This window comes from Diospyros lotus, chromosome 5, assembly GCF_014633365.1.
Source record: "Diospyros lotus cultivar Yz01 chromosome 5, ASM1463336v1, whole genome shotgun sequence".
In the NCBI taxonomy this organism is placed as follows: Eukaryota; Viridiplantae; Streptophyta; class Magnoliopsida; order Ericales; family Ebenaceae; genus Diospyros; species Diospyros lotus.
The window spans coordinates 15447618-15460105 of NC_068342.1; the positions used below are offsets into that span (position 1 = coordinate 15447618).

Below are 12488 nucleotides of genomic sequence, written 5' to 3' on the forward strand. Positions count from 1 at the left end.
TTCAGTCCTCTATTTGCATTCTTAGGACTAATAATGGCCGGGAATATTTTTCATACCCTTTCACTCAATACCTCACCACAAATGGAATCTTACATCAAAGCACATGCCCTTATACACCCCAACAAAACAGGTGCTTTCGTGATCAAGAGAGATCTGCCTCTCAGTTGGCTCATTAGATTCATTGCGTTGTGAGGGCTCACTTGACGACTCTCCGATTCAGACCGTCTATTTAGAGTTATGCTCTTCGTCATGTTTGGTGGCTTTTGAGGGACTAGGTTTTCCCTCCCCATTGAGTTGCTGCTTGCTTGTTGTTGGGAGTTGGCTTCTGTGATCTTAGAGTCTCTTGTTCAGTGCTAGTCCCTTTGGTGCCTTGTGTTCGATGTAGCCTCTCCAGTTGGGGCTCGCTTCGTTTTCAGTTTTCCTGCTCGTGATCAGCACAACAGGCTTGTTCTTCCGAGATGGATTGTTGCTTTCGATCACACCCAGGCTTTTGTTTATTTTATGTACATAATGTCTTTTATTTTTGTTCTTCCTATGTTTTTCTTATCTTAGTTTATTTTTTCTTCTTTTGACCCAGAGGGTGATCGTTGTTGTGTTCTTGCCCCTTGTTTTTTTGGTTGGTCTGGGGTCTGCCTTAGTCTTGGTTTGTAGTCGATTCGGGATTGGTTTTTTGTTCTATGAATATCTCACTTACAAAAAAAAAGACAAAAACAACCGGATCCTCAAATCAGCCAATCGTTAGAACCAAGGACAAGTCCACCAAGTGAAGAAAACAACGATTTGAATCTGCCAATTGTCATCAAGAAAGGGGTAAGGTCTTGTGCAAAACATCCAATATCAAATTACCTAACCTATTCCAAGTTATCTCCTCAGTTTAAAGCTTTAACTACAACCATGGATGGAGTGTCTATCCCAGGCAGTATACAAGAAGCTTTGAGAGATCCAAATTGGAAAAAAGTTGTGATGGAGGAGATGAAGGCATTGGAGAGCAATCAAACATGAGAACTAGTTGATATACCAAAAACCAAGAAGATAATAGGCTGCAAATGGGTTTTTACCATCAAATACAAATCAAATGGAAGTATAGACCGCTATAAAGCAAGGTTAGTTGCCCAACGGTACTCTCAAACCCATGAGATAGATTATGAGGAAACCTTTGCTCCGGTGGCAAAACTAAATTCAATTAGGGTGCTTCTATCTATTGCTATAAATTTAGATTGGGAGCTGTTCCAATTCGACATCAAGAATGCATTCCTAAATGGTGAGTTGGAAGAGGAAGTATACATGAAGATTCCACTCGGTTTTGAGGATCAAGGAGAAATTGGCAAGGTATGCAAATTACATAAATCTCTTTATGGTTTGAAACAATCCCCTAGAGCATGGTTTAAGAGGTTCAACTCCACTTTGAAACAATTTGGCTATAAGCAAGGTGAGGCCGACCATACTCTATTCATTAAAACTAGAGATGGAAAAAGATGCATCTTAATAGTATATGTGGATGACATTATCATTATAGGGGATGATATTGATGAAATGGCAGCCCTAAAACAGAGACTAAAAGAAGAGTTTGAGGTAAAAAACTTGGGAAAAATGAAAAACTTTCTAGCGATGGAAGTAGCAAGGAGCAAAGAAGGCATGATAATATCCCAGAGAAAGTATACACTTGATCTTCTAAAAGAGACATGAATGTTTGGGTGCAAATCAAGATGTACTCCACTAGAAAGAAATTGGAAGTATGAAAGAAAGGATGATGATCCACTAGTTGACAAGGGAAAGTATCAACGGCTAGTTGGAAGATTAATTTATTTCTCCTTGACACGACCAGACATAGCTTATTTAGTGAGCATCATAAGCTAGTTTATGCATGCTCCAACTCAACAACATTTGACGGCTGTTTATCACATTTTGAGATACCTAAAAGGCACATCGGGGAAGGGATTGATGTTCCAAAAGACTAATGAAAGAGGTGCTGAAGGTTTTTCCAATGCAGATTGGGCAAATTCGGTTACTGATAGTCGGTCTACTTCAGGCTTCTGTACAAAGTTATGGGGAAACTTAGTCACATGGAAAAGTAAGAAGCAAACAGTTGTGGCAAGAAGTAGTGCGGAAGCAAAATTTAGGGCAGTTGCCCAAGGGATTTGTGAACTAATTTGGGTAGTGAGACTAATGGAGGATCTACAAATGCCTCTAACCAAACCAACGAGGCTATATTGTGATAGTCGACCATAAGTATTGTCAACAAGCCGATGCAACATGATAGAATGAAGCATGTTTGGATTGATCGAAGTTTCATCCAATGAGAGATTGAAGAGGGAGATATAAGGCTGATATATATTTCCATAGCAGATTAAGTAGCAGATGTTCTCACCAAATCCATGGCGCAAGACCAGGTTTCAAGACTCTCATTGACAAGCTAGGAATGAGAGATATCTATTCCTAGGCTTGAGGGGGGGGGGGGGGGGGTGTTGGAGAGTCCTAGCTGCTAAGGAGTTATCAGAAAAGAAGAAGCCATAGCTGATATACAGCAAGAGGAAACTAATCCAGCAAAGATAAGGGATCAAGTGCAGTGAAGATAAAACTCCTAAAAATCAGGATAAATAATAGGAGAAGATAGGAGTAAAAAAAATAGCAATTATCTTGATTAATTTGTACTCTAAAATCTGTTGTATTTTATCTCCTAAGTAGTAGGACTAGATAGCATAGAAACTTGTATAGGTAGAGTTCTTATCTTTGAATGAAAGTATCGAGACTTTTCATCTCTTTGCTTGATCCAAATCTTAGGTTCCTGGTTTAGGAACTGATTGTGTTCAGATATGAATGTTAGTCTGGTAACTCCAGTTAACAGATATTGCTCTTGGCGTTTCAGGTTGGGATATGTATTGATCAAACTTAATGTTATTCAATTTTAGCAGTTTATGTGACTGCTATGTTTGAAATGAATGTTGGTCTGGTAACTCCAGCTAATGGTTGTTCTTTGGATTTCACTTTCAGGTTGGAATGTCTATTGAACCAAAACTTCTTATTTCAAACTTTCCAGCTATTATGGGGACATTGGCTCTTTTAATTGGCGGCAAGACTATATTGGTTGCTCTAGTTGGTAGACTTTTTGGTGTTTCAGTTATATCTGCTATAAGAGTTGGTCTTCTACTTGCTCCTGGAGGAGAATTTGCATTTGTGGCTTTTGGTGAAGCTGTTAATCAGGTTTGGCTCTCTATACATTAGGTACTTTGCCTGAACATTTTGTGCTTTGTAGTCAATACTGATGTGGCTTTACTTTGCTGCATTATTTTGGGATTAATTCCTGTTTACTGGATTTGAAATGTTGCTTTATCATATCATGGGCCCTGATAGTAAAGACTTGATTTAATTTTACCTAATTCAGTTAATAGTGGTTGGAAAAAGTGTTTGGTTTCTAACAAGTCTAACAAAAAAGACAGATGCTTAAGAGTATAGTTCTGTCAAAGTGGGGGCTGCACATGAAAACTAGAACATTCTGTGCTGTAAAGAGCTGTTTGGGTTTATGAAATGGAGATAAAACATCATTATCATCATCATCTTTATCACAAGTCTTATTCTTACTAGGTGGGGTTGGCTACATGAATCGTAGCTCTTCAATCACCTTTATCCATAGCCACCTCTTCTATTATGCTATTATATCTCATGTCATGTCTAAGGGGTTTTCACCATGTTTTATTTGGTCTTCCTTTACCTCTTTAGTTGCAAACTTCTTACACTCTATTCACTTCATTGCTGCATTTGGTCTTCTTCACACATGGGGAAAACATGTTAATCTTGCCTTGCTCATCTTGTTTTCATAGTCATTCCTTCTATTATCCTATTATATCTCATGTCATGTCTAAGGGTTTTTCACCAAGTTTTATTTGGTCTTCCTTTACCTCTTTGGCTGCAAACTTCTTACACTCTATTCACTTCACTGCTGCGTTGGTCTTCTCCTCACATGGGGAAAACATCTTAACTGTGCCTTGCTCATCTTATTTTCAATAAGCATCATTTCAAACTTATTATGGATAATCTCATTTCTGATTACGTTGTCGTCTTTTTTTTTGTATGGTTGCACATTTACTATAATATCCTCATCTCAATTGCATTCATACTTTGCACATATGGTACTTAATTTCTCTACTTTAATCATCTTGTATGGATTCTGTGAGTAATATCTTTAATAATCTTCCATTATTTTTGGACAATTGACCAAAGATATCTCAATTGATTTGGCATGTTGTGAGAAACTGTGACTTTGGTATCATATATGATATTGGGTTACTGTGAGAAATTGATTTGGCATGGCACGATTATGTGCAAATGGATGAAATTGATAAAAATAAGGCAAAGAGAGTGGACAGACAGCTGGAGACTTGAGTTTAGGGTTGCCTGGACCTAGGAGCAGCTGATTGACCGAGAGTCAATTGTTAGGTCGACTATGGAGAACATGGAAGGCAGGACAAGTGACAAATTGAGGAAGAGTTGACTGTGATTTTCCAAAATATTAATCTAAATAGATCAACTGCTGAGGGAAGAATGGACTGTCGGTGAACTGTTTTGGCAGATTGACTGATTTTGGGGTTTATCTTGAAGATGATTTTGGAGATCCATTTTTGGCGATCTTAATGAATGAGGTTATGCTCCCTATTTTAATATGTTGTATTCCATGTTATGAAGAGTGAGTGATGATGATCAACACCCATTTTGACAGGCCAATGGCTGATTTAATATATGAGCAAATGTGGCTGCCAAGAAGAGTAAGGGCCTGATTGCCATGCTTTATCCAGTGGCTTCCATGAGTAAATTGGCCAAGCAAAAAGCATGTAGAAGAGGCTGTAATAGGATGAAAGAGAGATGGTTTTTATAATGCTATTGGCTGACATAAAGTGGTATTTTGTGCGTTGGTATGTGTTTGAAAGGCCAGGCATACCAATTGAGTTGAAATGACAAAGAGACCTCAGCATATGTACAGTTAATATGTGTGCTATGTGTAGGCTGATGTGGCTGCAAAATGTGCTGAAGTGAGAAAATTTGATTGGCCAGTGGAAGGTGAGTTGTGTATATGTTTATGTGACTAGGAATTCTTGGGCATGGCTGAATGCATGCTAGAGTATATACAAGTTGAGGTGGCTGATTTGAGCTTTAAGGCGAAGCTTGTAATTGGTAAGGGAAAATAAGCTTGCTGGAAAATGCTGGTAGGGACTGCTCAAAGCTGAGAAATTCAGGGATTTGCTGAGAGAGACTGAACTGTGCATGCAAATGCAAAAGGGAACATGCCAGCGGCATGTGTGCATATGCATATATGTTCATATGGCTACTTAAGACTAAGAGAGGGGACAAAGACAAAAATGGTGGTCCCTGCCGAAAAGAGTTGCTAAAGACCAGAAAGGGCTAAAAAGAAAGAAGATATGCTGAATCGTGGGGAGAACAAATCCTGATGCATGCTGTATAAAGTTGCAAAGGACTGTGGGAGCTAATTTTCTGTGGATAGAAGGAAGCACCTGAATATAGCCAAATTAAAGCTGTTGTGGGCTGCTAAGGCTGATTGATACACGCAAAAGCTGAAGTGAAAGTTGCAGCCAATGGAATGCATGGATTTCTACCTATCATTTGCATCCCACTTGCCTATATAGATGGTTGCGTTGGGAAGAGTGTACATTTCTCCCAACATTTTGTGCTTTTGTTTTAAGGAGCCTGTGTATTGTGCTGAGGTGTGAGGAGTTGTGCAGTGAGTTCTAGGTGAGCAGTGCTTGTGCATGCATGAGAGGGTGTTCTGGGTTGCTTTGTGCTTGATTATTGTGGGTATGTGTCGTGTGTATCTGTCAAGGCTAGGTGTTGCTGAGCTGTGTTAGTTGATTGAGGACGGGTTGAGGGAGCTTGCTATTAGGTTGCTGTGCCTGGACTTGCTTTAGGGAGCAAGTTGTGAGGGATTTGGCCTGTTGCTGTGTATTTCAGCTTCATATTACTCATCTTGTGGACAGATCAATCATCCTTATAGGTGCATAGAATGAGCATGTTGGTAGTTTGCATGAGATGTGATGTGTGTTGACTTGTGATGCGTGAGTATTCATATGTTCGTTGTTATGAGTATGCAATCTGTTTTGGCTATTTACATGGGACCAAGGTTTGACATGAATACTAAGTGCCTCTATAGGTGTTGGACATTTAGGCATATGCTGCCTGGGGATGGGGGCTTTTCAACCATAAAAAGGAGAGAATGTCACCTTGTGGACTGTGAGCAGTACTTGGCGTCATCAGAAATGGTTTTATTCCCTTGGCCCTGCTCCTGGGTGCACGTGATCTTAGTGTTCTCGTGTAGCTGATTCTTGCATGATTTACTCTTGTCACATTTGGACCATGGGTTAGAGACCAAGCTTGTGACGTCTAGAGGCTCACCCTTGCGAAGGTGTAAAACTATCCTAGAAGCATGCATAATTATTTTGAGATCCACAGCTGTATTGTTAAATAGCACGTTATATGTGGAGGAAGCTATGACCACTGATTTTGAATATTTTATTTGGCTCGTGATGTATATAAGGCCTATGATGAGTTCAAGATGAGAGCATTTGTTTTGAGGTTTGTAATTGCGTTCATACACTGTTACGTGAGTTATGATGCATGGCTAATGATTTTTGGTTGCATATGCTTTGGATGAGGTTGTGTTTGGGAGGCATGTGGTTGAGAGCTTAGGAATGAGCCAAGAGAGCCATTTAATAAACAAGCCTAATGAAAGATAAATGAACCTCAAAATGGTTATATGGACCAAATGAAGTCATGAGAAGCAAGAATGGGCCAAGTGAGTGAATCACTGAAGTGATAGTGAAGGACAGCTGGGGTGAACAATTGACTCAGGTGTTGACTGTGTTATCTAGGTTGAAAGCTCGACTGCAAGTCTGGTAGTCAACTGTGGGCTCAACTGAGGAGTCCCAGCTGCTGTGTAAGTCGACTGAGGTGAGAAGTGGTCACTGCATCATTGATTAATGGGCATGTGAGGGAGGGTGACGGGGGATTTTAAGTCACATTTTCCGTTATACCATCATCCGAGGAGGAGGATATCTGGCCATGGTGTTAGAAGGTCAACATGGGGGCAATGAGGAGTTAATGGCATCAAAGTACTAATTGAGGAAGTCAAATAAAGAAAGTTTTTACCGTGGATTAATTAAAAGGAATAAAATGGCTTAAAATTAGGGTTGGGCTGTTACAGGACTGACTGGTGTTGCCAACTTTCCATACTAGACAAATAACATAAAGCAATATAAATTGCTGCTGTTACCTTTATCATTATTATTGACACAACTAATTCTTTTTCTAATTATACTTCCTTGCAGGGTATAATGTCTTCTCAGCTGTCATCTTTGCTGTTTCTTCTGGTAGGGATTTCGATGGCCCTCACACCTTGGTTAGCTGCTGGAGGCCAGTTAATTGCCTCTCGTTTTGAGCTACATGATGTGCGGAATTTGTTACCTCTGGAGAGTGAGGTAGAATTCATAATTTGAAGTTTTTCTTGTGTTTGATGATATATGAGCTAGTATTTATATTGTGACTGGGAGAAATTATCTCTTTCAAACAATAACAAAATTGTTTTTTGTGAGTACTATTTCAGTTATGGTTTAACTTGTTAATCAGGATCGCCTGAACGATAGATGAAAATGGTGAAAGCTGCTGCCTAAGGTTCTCAGCAGTAAATCAATTCTTGCAATAGGTCTAAGAGATATGATTAGTCATCAAGTTGATAAGCATGGACCAATGAGAGGTAGAGTGATGATAGAGCTTCATAAGAATCAACCCATAATAGCTTTACCAGGAAATCAAAAAATGAATGTTAAGAAAATAAAATATGTCACGCTTCATTCTACTGTTCTTGCATTAGTGCTTCTGACCATCATGGGGTGATCTAAAATCAGGTGATTACTAATATGATTTTCCAATATTGGACTTTTTTAGAGGCTTAGTGGTGTATGCTAGCTGTTTAATGCCAACTCCTAGTATTTCCAATTTTACCTATGTTTGACTTGTTTTTATTCAATGCTTTCTAATTGTGTTTATAGGTAGCATATTTATGTCTTCCATATGAATTATCTATTCGTAGTTAGGTTGGAATGGCTGTAAAACTGTAATATCTACTTACACTATTGATTGTTGATTACCTTTGGCTTGTGCTGTTTCCAGACAGATGATTTGCAGGATCATATCATTATTTGTGGGTTTGGACGTGTTGGTCAGGTGCTTTTACTACTTGCAGATTTTCTTTGACGAATTAGGATAAAATTGAATAGATGGAGTTATTAAGTAAGTTTATGTGTGGATGCATGTACCTAAGAGGAGTAGCTTTTTTGTACTTCTCTCAGATCATTGCCCAACTTCTTTCAGAACGGCTTATTCCCTTTGTTGCTCTTGACATGAGGAGGTATTCTTACTTTACTTTGAACATAAATTACTCAAATGGAGAATTTTTGGATTGATAGAGAGAAATGGCTTATCACTCAATATCCATAGAAAAGTTTAGGGCCTGTTCAGTTGTAGAAAACATTTTCTTTTTTCCAACTCCAATTTTCTATTGAATAATTGAATCTCCCATTAGAAAATAGAAAACTCAAATTTCTTATTTTTCAACTTTATATTGTGAATTAGAAGATGTCATTTTTTATGTTTTCTAAATTTTCTGAAAATGAATGATACAGGTTTTTGAAACATAAAATGTTAGGCATCTTTAGTTGTAAAATTGGAGCTGAAAACTAAAAAATGTTTCCTAAAACTGAATGGGGCCTTAATTTTCTTCATCGTTTCTGCATGTGATGTCCACACTTCATGATAATATCAAGTGAAAGTGAAAGAACAAGGGGTATCAATCGCCTGGTTGATTTTTTCTATGATGTAACTATCCAAAATTATCATCCTTTTTTTCTGTTTTTTTTTTGAATTTATTCCTGAAGCATATCTGTAAGCCTTTTAATATCAATTCAACATACTGAGAATGATAAGGTAAAATGTAAAATTCTTAGCCATAGTATTTTTTACTGAGAATGTATTAAATTCTTAAGATAAGGATGAATTTAAGAATATTTTGTAGCAGCGTCCAGATAACTGATTCTGGATGTTCCATCATTTCAGTGACCGAGTAGCGGTTGGCCGTGCTGTTGATCTTCCTGTGTATTTTGGAGATGCTGGTAGTCGAGAGGTATAGTGTATTGTGCTCAAACTTAAAATATGTATTACATGTATTTTTCTGTATTTCTAGTATAGCTGGAAGTAGTAGTTTATTATTGTGCTGGTTAGTTTGTTAGCTTAGCTTTACTGTTTACTATTTAAACTCTGACTTTTGGCCGATTATTACGTAATGAGAATTGAAGGCATTCTTCCTCACTTTCCTTCTCAATAATATGCTTCTTGCAAGTTCACAATCTGACACACTTGTATTCCTGGACACCAGGTGCTCCATAAAGTTGGTGCTGAAAGAGCTTGCGCAGCAGCAATTACTTTGGACACTCCTGGTGCAAACTATAGAGCTGTTTGGGCTTTGAGCAAGTATTTCCCTAATGTCAAGACATTTGTCCGTGCTCATGATGTGGATCACGGCCTCAATTTGGAAAAGGCGGGGGCAACAGCGGTATCTATCTGTTGCCGTGCCCTTTTTGTTTTTTCTCAGTTCTCCAATTCCCAATATAAGTAACTTTCACTTTCATCAGCACTGTTCTATTACTCTATCTTGCATCATTTATGCAAAGACTTGTTTTCAAATTTGAGAAGCTCCTCTGGAACTGAGTTGAAACTTTTACAGGTTGTCCCCGAGAGCTTGGAACCAAGTCTCCAGCTAGCAGCTGCCGTTCTTGCACAGGTAAAAAGCAGAATGACACTCAATTTTGTGAGATTAGCATTATGTATACAAATGAAACTCAAGCTTCTCTGGTTAGAATTGATAGTTGGTCAAATGTGGTGCGCAGTCATAAAGAGAGGTTTTTAAGGAAGCTCAAGATAATGGGCTACTGATCTTATCATTTACATTATTATTGCTCAGAATAAAAGATCTTTTGTAAAAAAAAAAAATTGTGTATAGGTGATCAATTTTTTTGATTAATGGTACAAAAAACCTCTCCAAATTAGTGTTTTTACTGTAAACTCAATGGTCAGTTTCCATGATGGTTGGATATCTTATTGGTCCCAATGAAACTATAAATTGAATAAGTAACTTATTAACCAGGAAGAGAGGATACAGACGTGTGTTATGGGTGTGACACAAGGTGGACTTGTTGACATGATAATTTTGAAAAAATTTGGGTGATGACATTGGGGTTACATTGTAATGAATAAAATATATTTAATTTCTTTTATGTATACATGAAAAACTAAAATTTCTTCCTTTTATTACAAATACATTTTAAAATAAAAAATAGTAAATTTTTTTTTCTTGTCTTTTAGAAATTGTTGAGGGAGAGAGTGGAAAGAAAAAGAAGCATATCTCTTTTAGTAATATCTATTCATGAGCAAAATTAGAATTTTTTGTTTCACATTTCTTGAAGTAGAAATTAGCAGTATAATCTATATTTCATACTTTTAACTAGAAATTTAGATTCCCCAAACTTAAATCTGTTTAATTTGTGTATCAAGTAAAGGATATGTGTGTCTTCCAAGCGTCCAAAAGGCATCCAATCATAGGTAAATCATAAAATAGTGGGCCATGGTTAGGTGAGCGATGAACATGGATATATTCATGTGATTGGAACTGTTCAGGCTTCTTAGCTTATTACCTTCTTGCTTTTCTGTCTTTGTTAACTGTATATGTTTAACCATGGTTAGAAAACTGTTTCATTTCCGTTTTGGTTCTTTGATTGTAAAGAACTGGTTGTCGCTTCCCCATAAACTTACGCTTATGCACTTTAATTGATATAATTCATTTGGATGTATACAAGCATATGCGTAAACCATATAATATCTACTTGAAGAACGGGAAAAAAAGCCATCTGAGTTGGTTAACATATGAAAAAGTGCATGCCATTGGATTTGATCATGTGGATCTGCCAGATGCAATGTACTCAAATCTCTGGTTATTGTTTATCCTTGCTTGTGGAATTGTTAGCTTGCATTATGTTAAAAGGCTAGTAATTTAGTTAGATTGGCTTGTGTTCTTTCCTTTTTTTTTTTCCCCTTAGGCTAAACTGCCGATGTCAGAAATAGCAGCCACAATCAATGAATTCAGGTCTCGCCATCTTGCTGAGCTCACGGAGGTACTCACCATGTACTCTCTTAGAACGGATTTCATATTGGTCTTCTTTTGCTAAATGTTTAGTATAGCACCAATAGCTATTTTCTTTCTCGGATATCCATCCCTGGTTTTGGACTGAGTTACCACAATCCATTATTGCATTCAGCTCTGTGAAGCAAGTGGAAGTTCTCTTGGCTATGGATACTCTCGGGTCATCAGTAAACCCAAATCTCAACCCTTGGATTCTTCAGACGAGAATCAAGTCACCCAAGGAACACTCGCAATATAACCCATCGCCCACAGACGAAGACACAAATCGGAAATAAAGAAAAAACTGGCGAAGAAGTATGCAGTTTACTCGAACTTCCGGAATATATTGTACAGGTAGAAGGGGTTGAATTAGTGGCAGTTGCACACACATTTGTTCATCACTCAAAGAAACCTTTTTGTTTGATAAATCTTACTAGGCTAAGGCAGCCGGCCTCGAATTTTGTTTAGTTGCAGTTGAAATACCGACCAAATTGCATTTGAGAGTATTGCAGGAAGTTCTTACCAGCTTTGGGCTGTGACTCTGGATGATGTCGTACAATGCAAGTTGTCCTAAAATAATGCTTCGTGTGGCGGACGGTTTTCTTCTTGCTTGGAGCTGAGAGAAAAATGGACCCACACTTAGTTTTGCTCTCGGTTTTTTCTTTTTCTCCTTTTTTGATAACAAGAAATTCAAAGTCACTATTTGAGAGGTTTGATCCCTAACCCACTTGATTGTTTTTATCTTGCACGTTCATGATTTTTTTTTAGTCATAATAACAAAACAATCTTACTATTGTTACAAACAATAAGCTGCACTTAAATAAGAAGATTGATATTTTTATTCAATTTTAGAACCGTATTGATATTTTTATTATTAAAAAATATAATAATCTATCGGTGGTGAATGGATGTGTAAGCATTACATTTTTCTGATTGTTTGTTTGTCTAGTAATATATAGTTTCAAAATATGTAGGTGAAGGGTTTGATTGCAATCAGATTTTTTTTTTCTTCTGGTTCATTTTGAAAAGAATGTTTGCTAGTAATCTGAATAATTTTTTATTTAAAAATTGTAATGATACCCTTAAAATATTTGCTTAAATATGAAAAAGTATGTAATATATTTACTATTAAAAATGGTTTAGTTTAATTTAAAATATAGTCAAATAAAAAATTTATAATTTATTTTTATATATTCTTTTAAATCGAACCAAACTGGATGGTCGTCTTTTTAGTGAGGAAAAAAATTATTTTTTT

At 37.2% G+C, this 12488-nt stretch overlaps 1 protein-coding gene across 1 annotated transcript in view; it reads left to right on the top strand.

The window, feature by feature from the left end:
• LOC127801751 (K(+) efflux antiporter 2, chloroplastic-like) overlaps nucleotides 1-12426 on the top strand; it is a 31371-nt gene extending 18945 nt beyond the window's left edge. Inside the window, exons 13-21 of the mRNA XM_052337131.1 lie at nucleotides 2992-3201; nucleotides 7332-7481; nucleotides 8173-8226; nucleotides 8352-8410; nucleotides 9115-9181; nucleotides 9434-9610; nucleotides 9782-9838; nucleotides 11151-11225; nucleotides 11370-12426. Coding sequence (XP_052193091.1) covers nucleotides 2992-3201; nucleotides 7332-7481; nucleotides 8173-8226; nucleotides 8352-8410; nucleotides 9115-9181; nucleotides 9434-9610; nucleotides 9782-9838; nucleotides 11151-11225; nucleotides 11370-11492 — 972 coding nt within the window. The 3' untranslated portion in view covers nucleotides 11493-12426. The remainder of the gene's footprint in view (nucleotides 1-2991; nucleotides 3202-7331; nucleotides 7482-8172; nucleotides 8227-8351; nucleotides 8411-9114; nucleotides 9182-9433; nucleotides 9611-9781; nucleotides 9839-11150; nucleotides 11226-11369) is intronic.
• The last annotated feature ends 62 nt before the right edge of the window (nucleotides 12427-12488 follow it).